The following is a 22,383-nucleotide window of genomic DNA, read 5'->3' on the forward strand; positions in this document are numbered from 1 at the left end:
TCCGGGTGGCACTACATATTACTAATATAAACAGCCAGTCCTCCTCCTTTCCTCTTACCGCACTCCTCTTGTCTCCGATCTGCCCGCACTGCACTGAAGCCGTCAATATTAATGCTGGAATCAGGTATGCCATCATGTAGCCAAGTCTCAATGTAACACATCAAACTGCATTCACAAAAGATTTTCTCCCTCCGTACTAAAGCTGTCAGCTCTTCCAACTTGTTGTCCAGTGATCTTACGCTCCCCATAATGAGAGACGGGAGATACAGTTTATATCTCCTCACTTTCTCTTTGTGCGCTGCTCTGTTCTGCTCATTCTTTCCTTTTCTCGATTTCTTCCGCTTCTGCATCCTCTCACTGTCCTCCTCCATATCTCGTCTAAAATGTTTAAGGTCTGATACAAAGTAGCGATCAGCATATCTCTGGTATAAACAAAGCCGGCATCGTGTTGCTGCGCACCGGTCACTCGGAGAGTTGAAAACAGAAGTCCAGAGGTGAAAATAACAATAAAATCTCTCTCAAGTCGCATGGTTTGAGAGGGAAGAGCTTATTACTAGTTACAAAAAAAAGTTAAAAAGAAGGATGGAAAAAAAGATAAATTAAAGGTAAATTAAGGAGAGCAACTGAAACGGGCTGCTGCACTCTTGCGCATGCGCACTTGACTACTTGAGGACACCAAGTCTGTGATACCTTCTGGCTTTCCCATTTAGTTATGCTGTAACAATAACTATTACAAAACCATAATGTCCCTTTCACTCTGCACATAGTGTACATTGTCCTTAACCATTACATGGCAAAAGTATACCTGCTACTTTTAAAAAATTATGTTCAAAACCTCCTTTCTATCTCTCTAATTCAAGCCACACATGCTTAACCTGTGGTATTAGTGATCCCTTATGCTCTCTGGACATGCCAGGCCCTTCCCTACATTTGTTTGGAGTTCTTTTCACCTGAAAATCACTCATTGCTAATGAGTATGGCCCCACATGGAAAGTCTAAAGATCACCATGAGATTACTGTACCACAGAGAAATAAAGATGGCCATAGCCTTGGATAGCCTTAGGACTATCACCAGTTTTGCACTTAATTCTCCATCACAGAGCAATTGACAACGTAATTGAATTAAATCTATAATGAATTAAAAACTTAATCTAATGCTCAAAAATTGATCTGATGAGGTCTCATAAGATCCTCTTAGGGTTACTTCCTGATCTCTAGGAGTTTTTCCTTACCACCATCACCTCAATAGGGATTCATTCAGGATACATTATTACATATAACATTTATATCCAGAATTTATATATTTCTGTAAAGCTGGTTTGTGACAATGTCCATTATAAAAAGCTCTAGACTGAAACTGAAACTGAAACGAAAACTGGGGGATTTAACCATATACAACAGAACAGATGTCAGACATGACCAAATAAATTATGACTCATGAAAATACAGCCTAAGTATGTATTTTCATGAGTCATAATTTATTTGGTCATGTCTATGACATTTCTGCAAAGCATAATGGTTTCTGAAATGTATATGTTGCTGTCCTGCATACTGTATCACATAATCCATTGTGTCATACAGCCTATAAAAAAATAACTGTCAGACAACTCCATGGAAACTAATATGTAGACTAATATATAATTGGTAATTATTACTTACATTTTTTCTTCTTGATCTATGTCAGTATCCAGGCAATGGAGTGATGTATGCTGCCTTCAAAGCCCATCTCAATTCATTTTTTACATGTATCTTGATATACCTTGTAATGTAACTGATATGAGACAGAAAAATGGCAAATCCCTGCCTTCTATTTTGGACATAATTTAAGTTTCAGCAGAAGCTGGTGAACTGGTTACAGAAATGTCACTATAAAATGGTCACAGAAAGGTGATTTTGACTCTCTATCTCACCATGAGAAAAGTGTCACCCTTGGAAAAATGTAAAATTATTTTGTTTCACCAACATACACAATTCACAGAATATACAGAATACACAGATCTCAAATAAACAAACAAACACTTACCTGAGGCGATCCTCCTCTTTTTTCCGTAGTTTTATATCTCTCCGTACCACTTTGAGCACATGCTGTGCCTCATCTTCTGTCAGTCCTGAAAGGTCCAGTTTTCGTCCCATCACTGTAGCCAGGTCAAATGTCAAGCAGAGTCACCAATATCAGTGGGTAAATAATGGAGAAAAGCCTTCCTTAAAAAAAAGAAGAAAAAATATAGTTTATATTTACTTGCATTTCCAAATGCTCAGTGAATATTTTAACATTATTAGTTTGTAGATACAGTATCTCACAAAAGTGACACCCCTCACATTTTTGTAAATATTCTTATTATTATATCTTTTCATGTGACAACACTGAAGAAATGTCACTCTGCTACAATGTAAAGTATTGAGTGTACAGCATATATAACAGTGTAAATTTGCTCTCCCATCCCCTGTGTCATGTGACTCGTTAGTGTTACAAGGTCTCAGGTGTGAATGGGGAGCAGGTGTGTTAAATTTGGTGTTATCGCTCTCACACTCTCTCATACTGGTCACTGGAAGTTCAACATGGCACCTCATGGCAAATAACTCTCTGAAGAGAACTGTTGCTCTACCTAAAGATGGCCTAGGCTATAAGAAGATTGCCAAGACCCTGAAACTGAGCTGCAGCACGGTGGACAAGACCATACAGCGGTTTTACAGGACAAGTTCCACTCAGGACAGGCCTCGTCATGGTCGACTAAAGAAGTTGCTCAGCGTCATATCCAGAGGTTGTCTTTGGGAAATAGACATATGAGTGCTGCCAGCATTGCTGCTGAGGTTGAAGGGGTGGGGGGTCAGCCTGTCAGTGCTCAGACCATACGCCGCACACTGCATCAAATTGGTCTGCATGGCTGTCGTCCCAGAAGGAAGCCTCTACTAAAGATGATGCATAAGAAAGCCCGCTTTCAGTTTGCTGAAGACAAGCAGACTAAGGACATGGATTACTGGAACCATGTCCTGTGGTCCGATGAGACCAAGATAAACTTATTTGGTTCAGATGGTGTCAAGCGTGTGTGGCGGCAACCAGGTGAGGAGTACAAAGACAAGTGTGTCTTGCCTACAGTCAAGCATGGTGGTGGGAGTGTCATGGTCTGGGCCTGCATGAGTGCTGCCGGCACTGGGGAGCTACAGTTCATTGAGGGAACCATGAATGCCAACATGTACTGTGACATAAACTGTACAATTCCACCCTTTAAGTGTTGGGACATTTTTATGTGCAATTTCATGCGCAATACATAATAATGCGTGCTATAATAATTATAGACCTTTCATGCACATTACAATTTCACCATTTTTTCTATCATGTACAATACAACTATACCATTATCAACAGATATAACATTATCAACTATAACATTATCAACAAATTATCAACAGTTTACAATCCTTGTGTGCAATATTACAGCTCTACACTAGTATTTGTACAGTATTTGTATTTATTTATTTTACAGTTTATGAATCAGTGTATATATTTCTTTCTTTCTCTCTTATATTTTTATTTTCATTAGTGCAACTGTAACATGGCAAAGGAATTTCAAAGGATTAATAAAGTTCTTTGAATCTTGAATTTTGGAGTGAATTAGATGAGGTGATAGAGAGTATTCCCACGGGTGAGAGTGGTGATAGGAGCAGATTTTAATGGACATGTTGGTGAGGGGGACACAGGTGATGAGGAGGTGATGGGCAAGTTTAAGATTAAGGAAAGGAACCTTGAAGGACAGATGGTAGTGCACTTTGCTAAGAGGATGGACATGGCTGTGGTTAACACTTATTTTCAGAAGAGGGAGGAGCATAGAGTGACTTACAAGAGTGGAGGTAAGAGCACACAGGTAGACTACATCCTATGTAGAAGAGGCAATCTGAAAGAGATTAGTGACTGTAAAGACGTAGTGGGAGAGAGTGTAGCCAGACAGCATAGGATAGTGGTGTGCAGGATGACTTTGATGGTCTGTAAGAAGAAGAGGTCAAAGATAGAGATAGAGAAGAAAACCAAGTGGTGGAAGCTGAAAAAGGAGGAATGTTGTGAGGAATTTAGGCAGAAGTTGAGGCAGGCTCTGGGTGGTCAGGTAGTGCTGCCAGATGACTGGGAAACTACAACAGAAGTGATCAGGGAGAGAGGAAGAAAGGTGCTGGGTGTGTCATCTGGAAGGAGGAAAGACTATAAGGAGACTTGGTGGTGGAATGAGGAAGTTCAGGATAGTATTCAAAGGAAGAGGTTAGCCAAGAAGAAGTGGGACATGGACAGGACTGAAGAGAATAGACAGGAATACAAGGAGTTATAGTGCAGAGTCAAGAGGGAGGTGTCTAAGGCCAAGCAGAAGGAATATGACGAGTTGTACATTAGGTTAGACAATAGAGAAGGAGAGAAGGACTTGTACAGGTTAGCTATGCAGAGGGATCAAGATGGGAAGGATGTGCAGCAAGTTAGAGTTATTAAGGATAGAGATGGAAAGGTGCTCATGAGTGAGGAGAGTGTACAGAGGAGATGGAAGGAGTACTTTAAAGAGCTGATGAATGAGGAAAATGAGAGGGAAAAGAGAATAGAAGGGGTGAACTCTGCGGAACAGAAAGTAGATAAGATTAGAAAGGATGAAGTCAGGAAGGCTTTGAAAAGGATGAAAAGTGGAAAGGCAGTTGGTCCTGACGACATCCCGGTGGAGGTCTGGAAGTGTCTAGGAGAGGCAGCAGTGGAATTTTTAACTCGTTTGTTTAACAGGGTTTTAGAGAGTGAGAAGATGCCTGATGAATGGAGAAGTGTATTAGTGCCGATCTTTAAGAATAAGGGTGACGTGCAGAGTTGCAGCAACTATAGAGGGATAATTTTTCAATTCAGTTCAATTTATTTGTATAGCGCCTTTTACAACGGACATTGTCTCAAAGCAGCTTTACAAAAGAAGAGAAAAAAAGGAAAGGAAAAAAAGAACTAAATAACTAAAAATAAAAATAAATTATTAAATTAAATTATTAAACTATTTTATCCCTATTTTATTTTATCCCTAATGAGCAAGTTTGTGGTGACGGTAGCAAGGAAAAACTTCCTGAAATGATCTAAGGAAGAAACCTTGAGCGGAACCAGGCTCAGAAGGGAACCCATCCTTATTTGGATGACACTGGACAGTAAAAAATGTAACTGTAACTGATTAATGTCCTTTCTACAACAGCAATCAATGGCTCATGAGGAACTAATAGGTCTGTAATTTCTGAGTTCATTATAGACACTAATTCCTTGCTGTCACAAGGTAGCAGATCTGTGATGGTGTGAAAGTCCCTAAGTGGCTCTGTCCATGGCTGTCTCCTGGGTCACAGGCTGTCCACACAGATCCATCTGCAGCATCAGTGAGCACCACCAAGCGACAAGACTCCAACCAGGGGTAGGTCACACTGGAAACTGGCAAACACTGGGAGCTCAGGAGTGGGGTGTATAGCTCGACAGAGAAAGACAGAGAGAGAAAGAGAAAGATATTAAGTATGGTTCTGATCATGTAATGTTTAAAGACAATGTAGATTATGTGTAAAGTGCAGGCAGGGACTCTGGCAAGACTAGCTATGACAGCATAACTAATAGGGAGAGCCAGAAGGTTGAGCCATAAAATGAAGCTATGGGAAAGAGTAGTGGAAGCTAGGTTAAGGAAGGTAGTGGAAATTTGTGAGCAGCAGTAATTTTTGCTCTGAGAACTTTGATGGAGAAGTATAGGGATGGTCAGAGAGAGTTGCACTGTGTGTTTGTAGACTTGGAGAAAGCGTATGACAGGGTGCCAAGAGAAGAGCTGTGGTACTGTATGAGGAAGTCAGGAGTAGCAGATAAGTATGTCAGAGTAAGACATCTATGAGAGGAGCAGGACAGTGGGGAGGTGTGCTGTAGGTCAGACAGAGGAGTTCAAAGTGGAGGTGGGACTGCATCAGGGATTGGCTCTGAGCCCCTTCCTGTTTGCTATGGTGATGGACCAGTTGTCAGAAGAGGTCAGACAGGAGTCTCCTTGGACAATGATGTTTGCAGATGACATTGTGATCTGTAGTGAGAGCAGGGAGCAGGTGAATAAAAACCTGGAGAGGTGAAGGTTTGTGCTGGAGAGAAAAGAGGAATGAAATTCAGTCGTAGTAAGACTGAGTACATGTGTGTGAATGAAAGGGATGGAAGTGGAACAGTAAGATGAAAAACAGGGTGAAGAGGTGAAGAAGGTACAGGAGTTTAAGTACTTGGGGTCAACAGTCCAGAGTAATGGAGAGTGTGGAAAAGAGGTAAAGAAGCGAGTGCAGGCAGGTTGGAATGGGTGGAGAAAGGTGTCGGAAGTTCTGTGTAATGGAAAAATATCAGTGAGAATCAAGGGGAAGGTGTACAAGACAGTGGTAAGACCGGCCATACTGTATGGTTTAGAGACAGAATGAGTATATTGGTAGGAGAATGTTGGACATGGAGCTGCCAGGCAGGAGGCAAAGAGGAAGGCCAAAGAGGAGGTAAATGGATGTAATAAATAAGGATATGAAGCTAGTGGGTGTAAGTGTTGAAGATGCAGAAGTTAGGGATAGGTGGAGGGAGATTATTTGCTGTGGCGACCCCTGAAGGGAAAAGCCGAAAGAAGAAGTTTTTGGTTTCGTTTGCCTTGCTGACTGTTTCTTCCATGTTTTGGATTCTGTGCCTGCCATTACCGACTCTGTTTTGACTCTTTGCTGTGTCTTCCAAATTAAAATAACACCACATATTGATTCTACTGGCAACATGATGTCTTAGTGGTTAGCATGCTCGACTCACACCTCCAGCGTCCTGGGTTTGAGTCTCGATCCTGTTCACCGTTCACGATCCCGTAGTGTGTGATTGCGTGAGTGAATGAATGTGTGTGTGCCCTGTGATGGGTTGGCACTCCATCCAGGGTGTATCCTGCCTTGATGCCTAAGATAGTCACAGTCTCCCCATGACCCGATGATAGATCGGATAAGCGGTACAGACAATGTAACGGAATGGAATGGATTCTACTCTGCCTGTGTCTGCCTCCATGTCATAGATACAAATATGTGGAATCCTGACAACTTCTCTCAGACTAAAGAAGCTGCTCGGATGAGTAGTGAAATGTTTTGATCTAACAAGAAAGAGTCCAGTTGACAGTTATATTGCTAGTTATATAGGACAACAAGTTTGTCTGTAAAGACAGAGTTTATAGCCGAAAACATATATGGCTTTGCTACAGAACTGTCCAGAGATACAGGTCTGTGGGTGTGTGTGTATAGATTCATGGGGCCGAAGCAACAACAATATCCAACTATTTGTCTCAAAATTACTTTACAATTACCAAACAGAAAATATTGAGGAATATATATGTCAACTATTCCCAAAGATTATTGGGGGATTGATGGGGTTAAAATTTGTACTGCAGCCAGCCACTAGAGGGCTGCAGACTCATTTTGGCTTCATTTTTAATCTACTTTAACTGTGTCCACTGACACACTAGGGAGTTTGTGGGGGTGGGGGTGGGGGGGTTCAGTGACTGAGTGCACAGGGCCCTGACATGTGAGGGGCCCTGCCTCAAAACAGAAATCAGGCTACCAAAAAGAAAAGAGAGGGAAAAGAGGAAAATAAAACAAAATGAAGGGAAACAACTTCTCACAAGTTTATTTCCTAAGAGAGCAGGTGAGAACATGGCAATGTTATTTTGTGTGTAACATCATGATTGCTAGCGTGTGTGGTAGACTGTATTTGATAAAAGAAACAATATGTTCCAAGTGTTTATCATTCTTATCTCACTCTACACCTTGAAATAACATGTATAGTATGCAAACCTGAGGCAATTTTTAAGAGACAAAATATGAAAAATATAAAACTTTTCAAACAAAACTGACCATTTTTAATGAGCATTTTTGTGTCCCTTTGTGCATCCATCTAGCCCCGATTATAGCATGGATCATGAGATGATGGGAAAGGGGCCCCCACACACTTTGCATAGGGCCCAAGAATCGAAGCTACATCCCTGCTCACACATACTGTACAGTCATTGGTGGAAATTGCGAAATGGTCAAAACAACTCCTGAAATCACTCAGATCTAGATAGCTGTGGATGCTTGGAACTTAAATTCTGAAGACACTGTGCAGAGAGGGACACAAAAATGCTCATTAAGAATGGTCAGTTTTGTTTGAAAAGTTTTATATTTTTCATATTTTGTCTCTTAAAAATTGCCTCAGGTTTGCACACTGTACAGGTTATTTCAAAGTGTAGTGTAAGCTCTCAAACATGGTGGACACAGAAAATGGCTTGTGACCAGTTTCAATTCCTACAGTTCTATTAATTATTGAGGCTAACAATTTAATCAGCTAGCACATCTTTTATACAATGTTAAGGCAGATACAATGCTGGTTCCTTGCACAGTACAGTTAAAATTACACTATACAGTGATACCCCGCCCTACAGCATTAATTGGTTCCAAGAGAGAGGTAAGTCGATTTTCGCCGTAAGTCAGAAATGCCCCTATAAAGTGCTATATATGTTCCTTATAATGACACTATGACACAATAGATGACCAGGTACTTACAACCTGCCCAAATGTACCTATAATCCCCTAAAACTGTTATTGTTCCCTTAAATGTAAGTGTTCGTATACAATCCACATGTAATTAGATGTACATGAATAAATAGAAATACGAAATCAAAAATACTGTACAGTACTGTATAAAAGCTATACTGTACAGTGTATTAAAGACTTAGCTTACAGCACATAGTATTTATTAAAAAATGCATTAAAAAAACATTAACAATGGTCACTTTACCTTAAACTTGGCATCTGTTCTGCTTGGTGTACACGAAAAAGGTTGAGTTGGAAGTGGCGAGGGGGAGTGTATTAGAGGGGGATGAAGATGATGACGATCTGGGTGATGCTGATGCGGCGTTTATACCGATGTAAGGTTGTGTAAAGCTCCGTAAATTGGATTTAATTTTTCAGTTTAATATTTAAGGATGAGCGACAAAGTCGGAATCGAAATTAGTCGAAACAACGTAAGACGGGGCACTACTGTAATTATATTTTACATCAGCCACAATCCCAACTTATATTGGGATCAACATCAAAAATGCCGTCTGTCTCAGAAATACTGCAGTGAAATACTGTGTGACTGCACAAAGCTCAACAAAACACTAATGGTTGGAACAGATCTGCTAGCTAAGCTGAATGACCTTAAAAAATTACTGTTTTTGCTGATGTACTCATTTCTTTAGGGGTGCACATTCTGATATAGCTGATCAGGTTGCATAATGTGCCTTATTCATAATTTACAAAAATAAATGACTCAATTTTAACATTTGTAGCCTAAAATGTAACACAATGTTCATTTGAATTTGATAATATCATTTTATATGTGGTTTTAATCTTAGGTTTACAAACAATATCAGCAAGGGAAAACCCCTCAGTGGCAACTTAAGATGTGGCACCTTTAGAAATTCCATAGACAAGACACAGGAATTAAACATATCCACTGCTGATAAATATGAGCTCCAGTTCAACACCAATTTCAGCTGAGCCAGGCTGTCCATATGCCTAGAAAATGACTCATGTCTCTCTTGGCTTATTATTATGCTTATAATTCATTGCTGGTTGTAGGCTTTTACAACTAGCAATTTGTTTAGTCTGCAGTGTTTATGTCAGATTAGAGTCTAGATCCAACACAGGGAATGCCCAAAACAGGCATCATCTCTATAAAAAGGCAGTAAGCACTTTATGCAGGTCATCAGCTTCCATAGTGCTCAGACAGTGACAGCTTCAGGATTGTTCATCTTGGAGCATGGTTCATTTCATTACATGAACTGAGATCAGTTTATGTTATGTTAGGGGAAAGGGATGCTAAAGCATCCTAGCAATGTGTAGCCACCAGTTTTTTTTATAGTGTTCCACTGGTACAGCAAGGTAAACAACTTGGCCATGCTCACAGTGCTTAGCTACAGTAGACAGTAGAGGGTTGGGTAATGTGGAGTAAAAGCTGGGCAGAAAAGCTCCTCAAATGACAAACAGGTAAACAGATGGAAACCCACACCCTGCCCTTTGCTATGTATTAGCAGATTATCTAATGTAGCAGGCATAGCACTGAACGGTGCACAGTGCATCATTTTGCAGTGCTTAGCCATAGGCTGGTGTCTATTGCTTAGTGAAGTGCTGACTTGATTTGTTTACATATTAGCACACAGGCTGGAGAAGCAGACTGATAAGGGTCAATATACAGTCCCCTCTGAAAGTATTGGAACAGCAAAGCCAATTCTTTTGATTTATATAAGAGTGTAAATCAGAATTTCAGCACTTGATGACAAACAGAACAGTAAGGGTTGTGAAGAAAAACCCAAATACAACAGTCAGTGAGATCACCAACAACCTACACAAGGCAGGCAGAAAGATATCATAATCCACCATTCAAAGAATTTTCCTTTGAGAGGAAAAATATAGAGGTCACACCACAAGACGCAAATCACTCATGAGCAATACGATTAGGAAGGCCAGTTAGGAATATGCCAAAAAAAAAGGAAAAAGAAAAAAAAGAAATGAGCCACAAAAGCTCTGGAACAAAGACTAAACTCTACCAAAGTGAAAACTGTAAAGAAACAATTGATGCAAAACACCCAAGCCCATCAGTCAAGCACAGTTAGGTAGAGGCATGGCTTGGGCTTGCATGGCTGCAAATGATGGTAGCAACAGGATGAATTCAGAAATCTACAGAACATTATGTTTGACAGATTGCACAGAAAGGCTTTTTATATGACATTGAAAGTGCAAAAGGGCAGGGGTGATTTTTCATTTAGCATATGGAATGAAATAGAGAATGGCTATAAGATAAAAGGCTTCTTTTAAGCTTCAGTTGATGACCACCAATCATGTTGCACTGTTCCTACCTGCACAATTCTGTTAGCCAACACACACATACCTTGGATTTCAAAGACAGGTTTATGTCTAGAAATTGTTGTCCATGTACTGTAGTATGTTCAAATAAACTCAAATAAAGTTCAAATAAAGCCATCACAAATGCATATCTAAGGCTAAGCAAAGAGGCCAGATGACAGATGACAAAGTTTTCAGTATCTCAGTGCATTCATGGTGCAAGGAAGATCTTGACAAAACATAAATTTTCACAGAAAGATAGTCTGAAAGTGAAAGAATCAAATCACACTGACTGGCTCTACATATCAGCTCTTCTGTAAGGAGAACATCAACCATGCAATAAATTATTTGAAACCAGATGGCATTTTTCAAGTACACTGACTAAACTGCATTAAATCCTACAAACAACTGAGAATTCCAGATAGGTTGTTTATTGCTGTAAATATCATTACAGCAATACCTGCTTAACCAAAGATCAACAATTATGTTGTTACTAATGGCTAATTTTTAAATATTTAACCCCCAACACCTTTTTGTCATAGAATCTTCAGACAAGGAAGTGTGAAAACATTTGAGAATCCACTGCCGCATAGATGTTGATGGAGTGAATGTTAGAATTTGCAGTTGTTGAGACACATGTTTAAAAACCAAAGCAGAAAAAAAGGTGGGAATATATCTTCAGTAATCATCTTATTCTGGACAGGGCCATCTGGATGTTATCCCTGGGAACACTGTGCACGAGGCAGAGACAAACCCTTTAGACGCCATGCACACATACATTTTTTTTTTGTCCTAGCGTTAGTCCCACGCAATGGCAGGGTCCACTGTTTTTGCAGCGGATCATTCGATCCATGCATGATTTGGCACAAGTTTTTACGGCAGATGCCCTTCCTGTCGCAACTCTCCCATTTTTTCCGGCTGGGGTGGCAATATAGCTAATCCTCCTATAAGTATGTTTTGGGAGGTGGAATTAAAACAGAAATCCTGGGGAAAATCCACATAAACATAGAGAGATATTCAAAAAGACAGCAGGCCAAACTAGTAAAATCTTCCTGATGAATCATTTTCTAATGAGGTAGATTACAGTTGATATATCTGAAAATAGGTTTTCTTATGTACTGAATGTCATTATCATTTACATCATTTGTATTAGTTAAAACATGACGTCTGATTTAACACCAGCTAGAGAAAATATTCTGAGCATCCTCTTCAATCAAAACCTTGACTTGCAGCCATATGACAATTTATAATACAACAATGTAACTGAAGAATGAAGAGACTACCAGACTAATACTTATCACTCTGTTAAGAACTAGTATGTGAATTTCAATTTAGTTAAATAAGGATTAAATTTACTTGGCACAGATTTGGTAAATAATATTAGTTTTTTAACTGCTAAAGGAATGCTTGCTCATCTCTTCTAATTTGATCATTTACACAATCCATATAAATTGTGCTTTGCTATCTAATTAATTCCAATTTAGCCATAACTATCAATATATCAAATTAGCAAAAACATAGCCTTGTGTTATGTTAGCTAAATTATCTTTTAATAATTGTCATTATTATTAACAACAAGGTTGTTCACACTGGGCGTTGTGCCATGGCGTCTTTTGTAGACAGTTGGGCCAGTTTTATTTATATTACTCTTTTGTAGGGTATCTGAACGTTCTGAGGTGATGCGAAGGTCCAACGAAATAAAGATATCCAGTATAAACATCCTCAAATCAGTGCTACTGCCCCTTCACTTCCATTGTTTATACTTATTTCCCACTTTTTGTCATACCATTTACAGTTATGCAGAGAAGAGGTGACTTGGTGTTTTGATTGCAAAAGATGTTCCCTTACCTGCACTACAGTGGCAAGTTAAAATGACACAATAAATGATGCATATAGGTTTTAAAGAGTTATAGTGGGCATTAATTTGGACTGGTATAATGCACTGGGTAATTTGTTTAAATCAAACAACCATATGATCATAAATGCTTTGGGGATCATTGATGGATGAGGGAAAATATGTAATGTCACTGCATATATAGCAAAGCTGGGCTGTTTTAAATTTTTTTTATTTCCTATTTTTTCCTTTTCTCTTTTATTTAAGTAATTTAAATTAAATTAATAAAAAAGAACAAATATTGGGAAGTATTGGGAAGCATGTTTATTTGGAAGCATATGCATTCTAAGCCCCTGGGCCTAACCAGAATTTGGGACTGAACCAGGGACCCTGAAGCAGCCATATTATATATATTACCAATACAGAATATATATATATATATATATATATATATATATATATATATATATATATATATATATATATATATATATATATATACACACACACATACATACATATATGGAATCAGGAATTCGCATTCAAAGTCAAGCTCGATCAGAGCTGCCTCACTATAGATGGACTCAGCGACACGCCTAGCTTTCCATAAATGCATGTGACATGTCTTCTGTGTTGTTTGACATTTAAAGATATAACTGTCAGATAGAATATTAGTAAATCTCTAACCTATGATGTTCCAGTGCATATGACCCAGCTGGTAACTATAGTAACGGGACTAATATGAAATGCAGGAAGGATTCTGAACTGGCCTGTCTAGTCTACAACCGATTTAACACATCCAGGTTTGGAGAGTAACTGAAAAAAAATGTTAATTTGACAGGCAGAATATCATGCAAGCTATTAACCTAATGCTGCAATGTAACCGCACCTGCCTGCATTGCCTGGGATACGTTAGGCTGTGATCCTGGTTTCCTCACATTTCAGCGGTGCAAAGCATAGATTTCACACCTTCACAAACCATACAGTCAGTTTTAACACAATCAAAATATCTACGGATACAGATTATTCTGACACCTGTTTATAATCCGTTAATCAAAATAACCACTACTGGTGGTTCCGCATTTGTCGGCGCATGCGGTCCGTTTCCCCTTTTGTGTCCAGTTAGTGCCACGTTCTACAATTCTGTCTCACACAATCGAGGTTTACATCAGCGATTATCTGCACGCTAAACTTCGGTTCATAATTCATTCAAGCAACCAATCATCCTTAGGAGTCCCATTTTTCAGAAGCATCTTAAATAACTTACCCAGGATGAACCGGGGCCGGATGCTAAACACGTCTGCAGATAGAAAATTCCTGTCTCCCGGACGTGTTTTGGTCTCGTGCGGCTGCTTTCAACCTGTTTTTCCCACGCCGCCGCGACTGGCGTCACGCGGTTGGACTTAACAGCGAACCGAATGCCTGCAAGCCGATTTGCGGGGATTTTCGTCAGTAATGTGTGCTCCGCGTTTTGTGGTGGAAGCTAAAACATGCTTCTGTCTCAGGATGGAGGGTGTTGATGATGAATACCGATAAATGATTGGCCGGATCCCAAATCGCGTGGTAATCGATATAGAAGTATACTTTATCAGTATAGTACAGGTCGTGCATCATACGTCTACGTGTCCAGTAGACAGGCATTGGGGAGACACTCCCTTTAAACAACCTGAGACTAATTCTGAGCTCTTTGATTTTTTATTTATCCAGAAATTGTGCTGATATCCCGCACCCTGATCTGGTTACTATGCACGTTATGCTAAACAAATTAACATTCCTTTTTCATACCTAAACGTTACTGTACACACGGATGGTGCGTTCAGGATTCATCTGTAAAACAAACAATAAGAAACACAAAAGGCATGCAAGACGCAAAATAATTAAATGGTCGATATAAGTTTGTCATCATTCAATTTAAATGTATTCAAAACTTTGGAAATACCATTTTTGATAAATATGCTGCACATGTATTATACATTCACATAGTTAGAATATTACTGTATTAATATATTCCAAAATAAACAGAGTGACTTACTATTAAAATTATTTACTTTTTTTTTTTTTCAAGACATCCTAAATAAACATTCATGGCCCAGGTTAATTGGGACAGTCTTGGAATGTTTTGTGTTCTCTGACCTGAGGCCATGAGGAAAATTTGTTTTTAGACAGCTTAAATTTATCACATGATTTGTACAAATTCTTGTTTAATCTAACAATTTATGTCTGAGCTTTTGTTCACAGACATTTCCACATGACAATAACAACATTTTTGAGCAGGCCTCCTGTCAGTGAAACATTGAAAGTCTCAAAACTCTTAAGTACAGACCACTTTACTGCCATTTATTCTCTATGCAGATGGCATGCTGTATGCTTGATTTTATTATATTTTGTTACTATACTGATGAGAAAAAACCTATTGGCTAACCCAAGGGTGACTTGATAGTATCAGGAACAAAATAATGGATGTTCAACCTCTAACAGCATCCCGATGATATGCAGTTATATATCTCATCAAAACCAGATGAAATATGTAAATTGTCCATAGTAACTGAGTGTGTCAAAGATTTTCTATTACTAAATCCAGATAAGACATATATTACTTATTGGTCCAAAAACCAGTACACAAAAGCTCTCAAAATTCAGCTTGCATTTAGAAGGATGTACTGTTACTACTAGCTCAACAGTGAAAGACCTGGGCGTAATATTAGACAGCAACTTGTCCTTTGTATTTCTGATATTACAAAAACAGCCTTCTTCCACCTTAGAAATATTGCCAAGCTTAGAAACATTTTATCTGTAGCTGATTCAGAAAAGCTAGTTCATGCATTCATGACCTCCAGACAGGACTATTGTAGTGCATTACTAGGTGGTTGTCCCGGCATCTTCAATAAACAAGCTACAGTTAGTTCAGAATGCAGCCGCCAGAGTTCTTACAAGATCAAGAAAATATGATCATATAACCCCAATATTATCATCCCTGCATTGGCTACCTGTCAAGTTTAGAAATGATTACAAACTAGCACTACTTACAAGGTTCTAAATGGTTTAGCTCCCGTGTATCTAACCAGTCTTCTGACATGCAACAATCTACCACACTCTTTAAGATCACAAAACTCTGTACTTCTGGTAGTTCCCAGAATATTAAAGTCTACAAAAGGGGGTAGAGCGTTTTCGTATTTAGCTCCTAAACTTTGGAATAGCCTTCCTGACAGTGTTCGATGCTCAGACACAGTCTCCCAGTTTAAAAGTAGATTAAAGACATATCTCTTTAGCCTGGCATACACATAATTCATCCCATAACCTCATACTCCAGTACATCTGATTAAATGCACATTATCATCTAGTTCTGCTAATATTATGAACAGCAGCTATGCTAATTCCTTTCCACCTGTTCCTTTTTCTACCCACCCTGAGGCATCTGGAGATTGTGCTAGCTCCAGTAGACAGAGGCCAACCCTGTGAGGATCCTGAGGCATCCAGAGATGGACCAACTTCAGCTGGATTCTGCTTCATGAGGATTGAAGTATAGCAAAGCAACGCTGCCAACCCTATGTGGACTTCAAGGACGACAACAACCTCTTAATTAATACATACACTAACATTCTACATCACACTGTACACTGTACATAACTGCAGAAAAGACATTGTTCATATCACACTCTTTAGTGTTTAGAATAATTTATAATCACACTCTCTGGTGTCACCCAAATAAGGATGAGGTTCCCTGTTGAGTCTGGTTCCTCTCAAGGTTTCTTCTTCATACCATCTAAGGGAGTTTTTCCTTGCCACAGTCGCCACAGTCTTGCTTACTACGAATGATTTGGTCTAACATCTAGGACTTTTTACATTGTGTTTTTTATTTCCTATGTTCTGTAAAGCTGCTTTGAGACAATGTTTATTGTTAAAAGCGCTATACAAATAAAATTGAATTGAACTGAATTAATCCCTCTGATTCTTCTTACAATTCTTGGTATATTTTTAAATTTTGATCAATAGTTTTAGCCAGGGGTTTTGCAATAGAGCTCCCTGACATGTTAATACATTGTCCTTAATGCCCACTGTCACTATTAGACAAAATCATGTCATTTTTATAAGAATGTTTTTGAGCAAGGGTCACCTAAGTCATTGGATAAGTTACATTATGATGCAGGGCTTTGCACAGTATCTTGACCTAGAACAGGATGAAAGCAGCCACTAAGGAAGAATGAATAAATGAATGGACAATTGATAAAATACTAAATTATTAAATAGCTAGCCATATTACTCTAGGGGGAAATTATAGATTTCCAACTAAATTTGGAACGCAAACATGGCTAATTTTCTGAATATGGAGCAATTGGAAAATTGTTCCTCTGTACTATTATTTTCAACAGGAAGAGAAGTTGTGAGAAAAGTATTATTGTGTATAACCATTGTAATTGTAGTATGGATATTTTTTACAACAATACAAAATTGTTATAAAATGTATTGGCCAGTAAAACCTTGGCATCATGGACCACAAAGCAATGTGTTTTTGAAGAACCAAAGCATAACTGAGAGAAGTTATTATTAGACACAATTGTAAAGCTCTTTAGCTTCTAACCACACAGTGTGTACATGTACAAAGCTCATAATTAATTAAACTAAAATAACTGATTCAGTCTGCGTGTGAGAGTTGCCACAATAGTTACATAAGAGCTTGTTTGTTTAGTGCACTAATAACATCAGAACAGTGCTAATCCCATCTGCATAATATCTTGCAGATTATTAAAAAAAACAAACCTTTATTACAGCAACAATAACCCAGTCATTCTGCATATATAAAGGTTTATGCAATGTTATTCTGAACATATAATATTCCTTAAATACAGTCCAACAAGTCCATCTTGTAGGTTCAATTCATTGCTTTTATTGCTTATGAATGAAGTTATTATTGACAGATCTGTGTTTGAGCAGACTCTATTCAAGATTCAAGAAGCTTTATTGTCATTTCAACCACATATAGCTGACGCAGTACATAGTGAAATGAAAACAACGTTTCTCCAGGACCTGGTGCTACATAAACATAGAACAAAGAGTTCAACACAAAACACCACCACAGAGCTAGGACAGAAGTTTGTCTTAGCCACGTAAAGTGCACAGTGTGCAGATAGGTGCAAACAGAGCATAGACAAGACAGTGCAAAAGACAATAAATACAAGAAAGACAACACAAAAGAACACAGGACACTTAACACCGAAAAAGAAAGAAAGAACATGTGTAATGGAATGTAAGTGAAATAAAAAAGTGAAATGTAAAAAAAAAAAATTAAAAAATAATTGTGCAAAATATTGTGCAAAAGTACAACAGCAGCGGTTGAGGTAGTACAAAATAGAAATAAACAAATATAACTATAGCATCGGATGACAGGTAGAGGTAGTGCAATAAGTAATGAACAATATAAATTGTGTGTGCGTGTGTGTGCGTCCACACAGTCAAGAGAGAGAGTGTGTGTGTGTGTGAGAGACAGAGTTGTATACAGTTCAGTCCTGGTTGTTGAGGAGCCTGATGGCTTGAGGAAAGAAACTGTTACACGGTTTGTACCTCTTTCCAGATGGCAGGAGGGTGAAGAGTGTGTGTGAGGGGTGTGTGGGGTCAGCCACAATGCTGTTAGCTTTGCGGATGCAGCGTGCAGTGTAAATGTCCGTGATAGAGGGGAGAGAGACTCCTATGATCTTCTCAGCTGTCCTCACTATCCGCTGAAGGGTCTTACGATCCGAGACGGTGCAGTTCCCAAACCAGGCAGTGATGCAGCTGTTCAGGATGCTCTCGATGGTCCCTCTGTAGAACACAGTCAGGATGGGGGAAGGGAGATGGGCTTTCCTCAGCCTCCTCAGGAAGTAGAGGCGCTGCTGGGTTTTCTTTGTGATGGAGCTGGTGTTGAGTGACCAGGTGAAGTTCTCCGCCAGATGGACACCAAGGAGATTTGGTGCTCTTGACGATCTCCACCGAGGATCCGTCGATGGACAGCAGAGGATGGTCACTCTGTGCTCTCCTGAAGTCAACAACCATCTCTTTGGTCTTGTCGACATTCAGGGAGAGGTTGTTGGCTCTGCACCAGACTGTTAGATGTTGCACCTCCTCTCTGTATGCTGACTCGTTCTTGCTGATGAGACCCACCACGGTCGTGTCATCAGCGAACTTGACGATGTGGTTGGAGCTGTGCATTGCTGCACAGACGTGAGTCAGCAGAGTGAACAGCAGTGGACTGAGCACACAGGCCTGAGGAGCTCCAGTGCTCAGTGTGGTGGTGCTGGAGATACTGTTCCTGATCCGGACTGACTGAGGTCTCCCAGTCAGGAAATCCAGGATCCAGTTGCAGAGAGAGGTGTTGAGGCCCAGCAGACTCAGCTTCTCAATCAGCTGCTGAGGGATGATTGTGTTGAATGCTGAACTGAAATCTATGAATAGCATTCGAACGTTCGTCTTTACAGTCCAGGTGTGTGAGGGCCAGATGGAGGGTTGTGGTGATGGCGTCGTCCGTGGAGCGGTTAGGACGATATGCAAACTGCAAGGGGTCCAGCGAGGGTGGTAGCTGTGACTTGATGTGCCTCATGACGAGCCTCTTGAAGCATTTCATCACGATCGTTGTGAGTGCGACGGGACGATAGCCATTGAGGCAGGAAACTGTAGACTTCTTTGGCACAGGGACGATTGTCGTTGTCTCGAGGCACGTTGGGATGATGGAGCTGCTCAGCGAGATGTTGAAGATGTCAGTGAAGACATCTGCTAGCTGCTCTGCACACTCCCTGAGAACACTGCCAGGAATGTTGTCTGGTCCAGCAGACTTCCGTGGGTTAACTCTGCATAGAGTTCTTCTCACATCAGCCGTGGTGAGCACTGGGTCATTAGGAGGAGGGATGGTCTTCCTCGCTGTTGTGTTGTTCTGTGCTTCAAACCAAGCGTAGAAGTCGTTCAGCGCATCTGGAAGGGAGGCGTCACTGTCACAGGCAGGTGAAGTTGTCCTGTAGTTGGTGATTGCCTGGATGCCCTGCCACATGCGCCGGGAGTCTCTGCTGTTCTGGAATTGGCCATGGATTCTCTGGGCGTGCGCATGCTTTGCCTCTCTGATGGCTCGGGACAGTTTGGCCCTTGCTATTAAGGCCGCCCTGTCCCCTAATCTGAAGGCAGAGTCTCTCGACTTCAGGAGAGCATAGCATTTTATTATTACATAGATATTAAAATAGAAGATCCAAAAATTCAACATATACATCATAGTGGATATTGCACCGTCTCGGATCACAAGACCCTACAGTGAATAGTAAGAACAGCTGAGAAGATCATCTGAGTCTCTCTTCCCTCTATTATGGACATTTACACCACATCTACAAAGCAAACAGCATTGTGGATGACCCCACACACCTCTCACAAACACTCTACTCCCTTCTGCCATCTGGAAAAAGGTAGCAAATAAAGTTTTTGACTTTGAACATCAGAACCCTCTTTTTACAGGTAATGAGGGTGCAGCTTTGTGAACAACATATTACAGCAACATCAATCTCCAGCCCTTCAGCAAACAACCTGCTTTCTGCTATAGCTAAATTTTAAAAATTTTGACCCATCAGTCAAAAGCACCTGCTGCCATTTTTCTGCACACCACTTCATACGTTTTCCTGCATAATTGAGTCGCTTAGCCTGGTTACCATGCCAGAGGTATGGCTTTTTGGCAATTCTTCCATGCAAACCACTTCCGACCAGACTTCTCCAGACAGTAGATGGGTGCCTCTAAGTCCCACTGGTTTCTGCCAGTTCTTTGCTGATGGCACTCCCGGACATCTTCTGATGTCAAAGGGAACAAAGCATGATGTGAATGTCATCTGCTGCATTAAGTTTCTTTCAATGATCACTATGTCTACAGTTATCAGTGTTGCCCATTTCTTTGTTCGTCTTCAAAATAGTTTTATCACCTCTGAAAACCCCAGGTCTTTGAGAGACCTTGATGATGCAGTAAAACTACCTTGTGTCTTGTTGCTGTGCTCACTCTTGTCATGGTGTGTGCCCTGTGACATGAAACTTCTTGTTACCCCTTTTGCTGCCAAAACCACCTGTGGATCCTTTAAGTCCTCTAAGTTGCAAGATGGGGCCTCCATGGACTGGACTTGTTTGTCCAGCACATCCCACAGATGCTCGATTGAATTGAGGTCTGGCGAATTTGGAGGACAAGTCAACACCTCAAACTTGTTGTGCTCAAACCATTCCTGAACCATTTTTGCTTTGTGAAAAGGTGCATTATCCTGCTGAAAGATGCCACCACCATCAGGGAATATCGTTTCCATTAAAGGTTGTAAACAATGCTTAGGTAGGTGGTATGGTCAAAGTAACATCCACACAGATGGCAGGACCCAGCAGAACATTGCCCAAAGCATGACCCTGCCTCCACCAGCTTATCTTCTTCTTACAGTGCATTCTGGGGCCACGTGTTCCCCAGGTAAGTGACACACACAGCCAGCCACCCATGTGATTAAAATAAAATGCAATTCTAAAAAAAATGTACTGTGCATTCTGACACCTTTCTATCAGAACCAACATTAACTTCAACAATTTGAGCAACAGTAACTCATCTGTTGGATTGGACTACACAGGCCAGTGCATCCAGATGTAAATTTAATTTAATAGAAACATGACTATTCCAAAACAAGTATATAGCAATTAACAAATCTGGCCCACCTTGATACTATATCCCCCACCTTGCCAAACTGGTAGAGGAGGAAGTGTTGCAGTTAACAACAAAATTCTTGATACTAAATTAACACATAGCCAACAAAAAAAATATCTACTCAGTAGTTTTCACTAATTAGTGTTTACATATTTACTCCACATGAATTAACAGATTTGGTCTTTAACCTGGAGGTTCCTGTAGAAATTGTTGGAGACTAGTGTTCTCGTGGCAATCAGGACCCACTTATTATAGTGGTAATGCTGATTTAATTCTGACACTTGGATTAAATAAAGAAAATGTAATCATATCTGACACCTCATGAAGCTATTTCAGATTACTACCTCATTTAAAATGTGTCTTAGAAAATGTGCACATCGCCAAGCTACCACATCAAGCATACAGTTACTGTGCACAATTTTATTGAAAATGTGGTCAAAACTGTTTTCCCCTTTTGACCCCAGAGACCTTGACCATATCTTATTTTCTGTTACACTCTATTCAGTTTCTTTGTATAGCACCTTTTACAATGGACATTGTTTCAAAGCAGCTTTACAAAAGTAGAGAAATAGAAAAAGGAGAATTTTTTTTTTATCCCTATTTTATCCCTAATGAGCAAGCCTGCGGCTCTAGATCAGGGATACCAAACTAATTTTAAGTTGCCGGTTGCAACTGTAAGACTGTATAAATGTAAAATATTCCTTAACATTGTTAGATAACATTTGTTGCATTTAATTTATTCTTTCTTCAATTCCAAAAATATTGTACATGCATTTACACAAATGTAAAAATGTGTGCAACCACACTTATTATAACATAAATCCCTGCATTTTATCAGGTACATTACTACAGTTATCAAATATACTCCATTAATCAAAGAAATATCATCAAACACACGTCATTACCTTAACTTTTCTCAATATTTGTTTTTTGTCACAGTTGAGATGGGCAGAACTATGGTACAACAAATAACTATGAAGCTCAGTTATTTTTTGTACCA

General features: G+C 39.7%; 1 protein-coding gene across 8 annotated transcripts in view; it reads right to left on the bottom strand.

The window, feature by feature from the left end:
- myripb (myosin VIIA and Rab interacting protein b) overlaps positions 1–16,254 on the bottom strand; it is a 96,190-nt gene extending 79,936 nt beyond the window's left edge. For 3 of the 8 annotated variants that reach the window (XM_058376928.1, XM_058376927.1, XM_058376929.1), the window contains exons 1-2: positions 13,980–14,310; positions 2,024–2,202 (exon numbers count right to left, since the gene is read on the bottom strand). In XM_058376928.1, coding sequence (XP_058232911.1) covers positions 2,024–2,133 — 110 coding nt within the window. In that variant the 5' untranslated portion in view covers positions 2,134–2,202; positions 13,980–14,310. Of the gene's footprint in view, positions 1–2,023; positions 2,203–13,979; positions 14,311–16,117 lie in introns of those variants that run through there. The other 5 variants (XM_058376926.1, XM_058376925.1, XM_058376924.1 and 2 more) reach the window with 4 other exon arrangements.
- Between the last annotated feature and the right edge of the window lie 6,129 nt (positions 16,255–22,383).

This window comes from Hemibagrus wyckioides, linkage group LG23 (genome assembly GCF_019097595.1).
Source record: "Hemibagrus wyckioides isolate EC202008001 linkage group LG23, SWU_Hwy_1.0, whole genome shotgun sequence".
Taxonomy (NCBI): Eukaryota; Metazoa; Chordata; class Actinopteri; order Siluriformes; family Bagridae; genus Hemibagrus; species Hemibagrus wyckioides.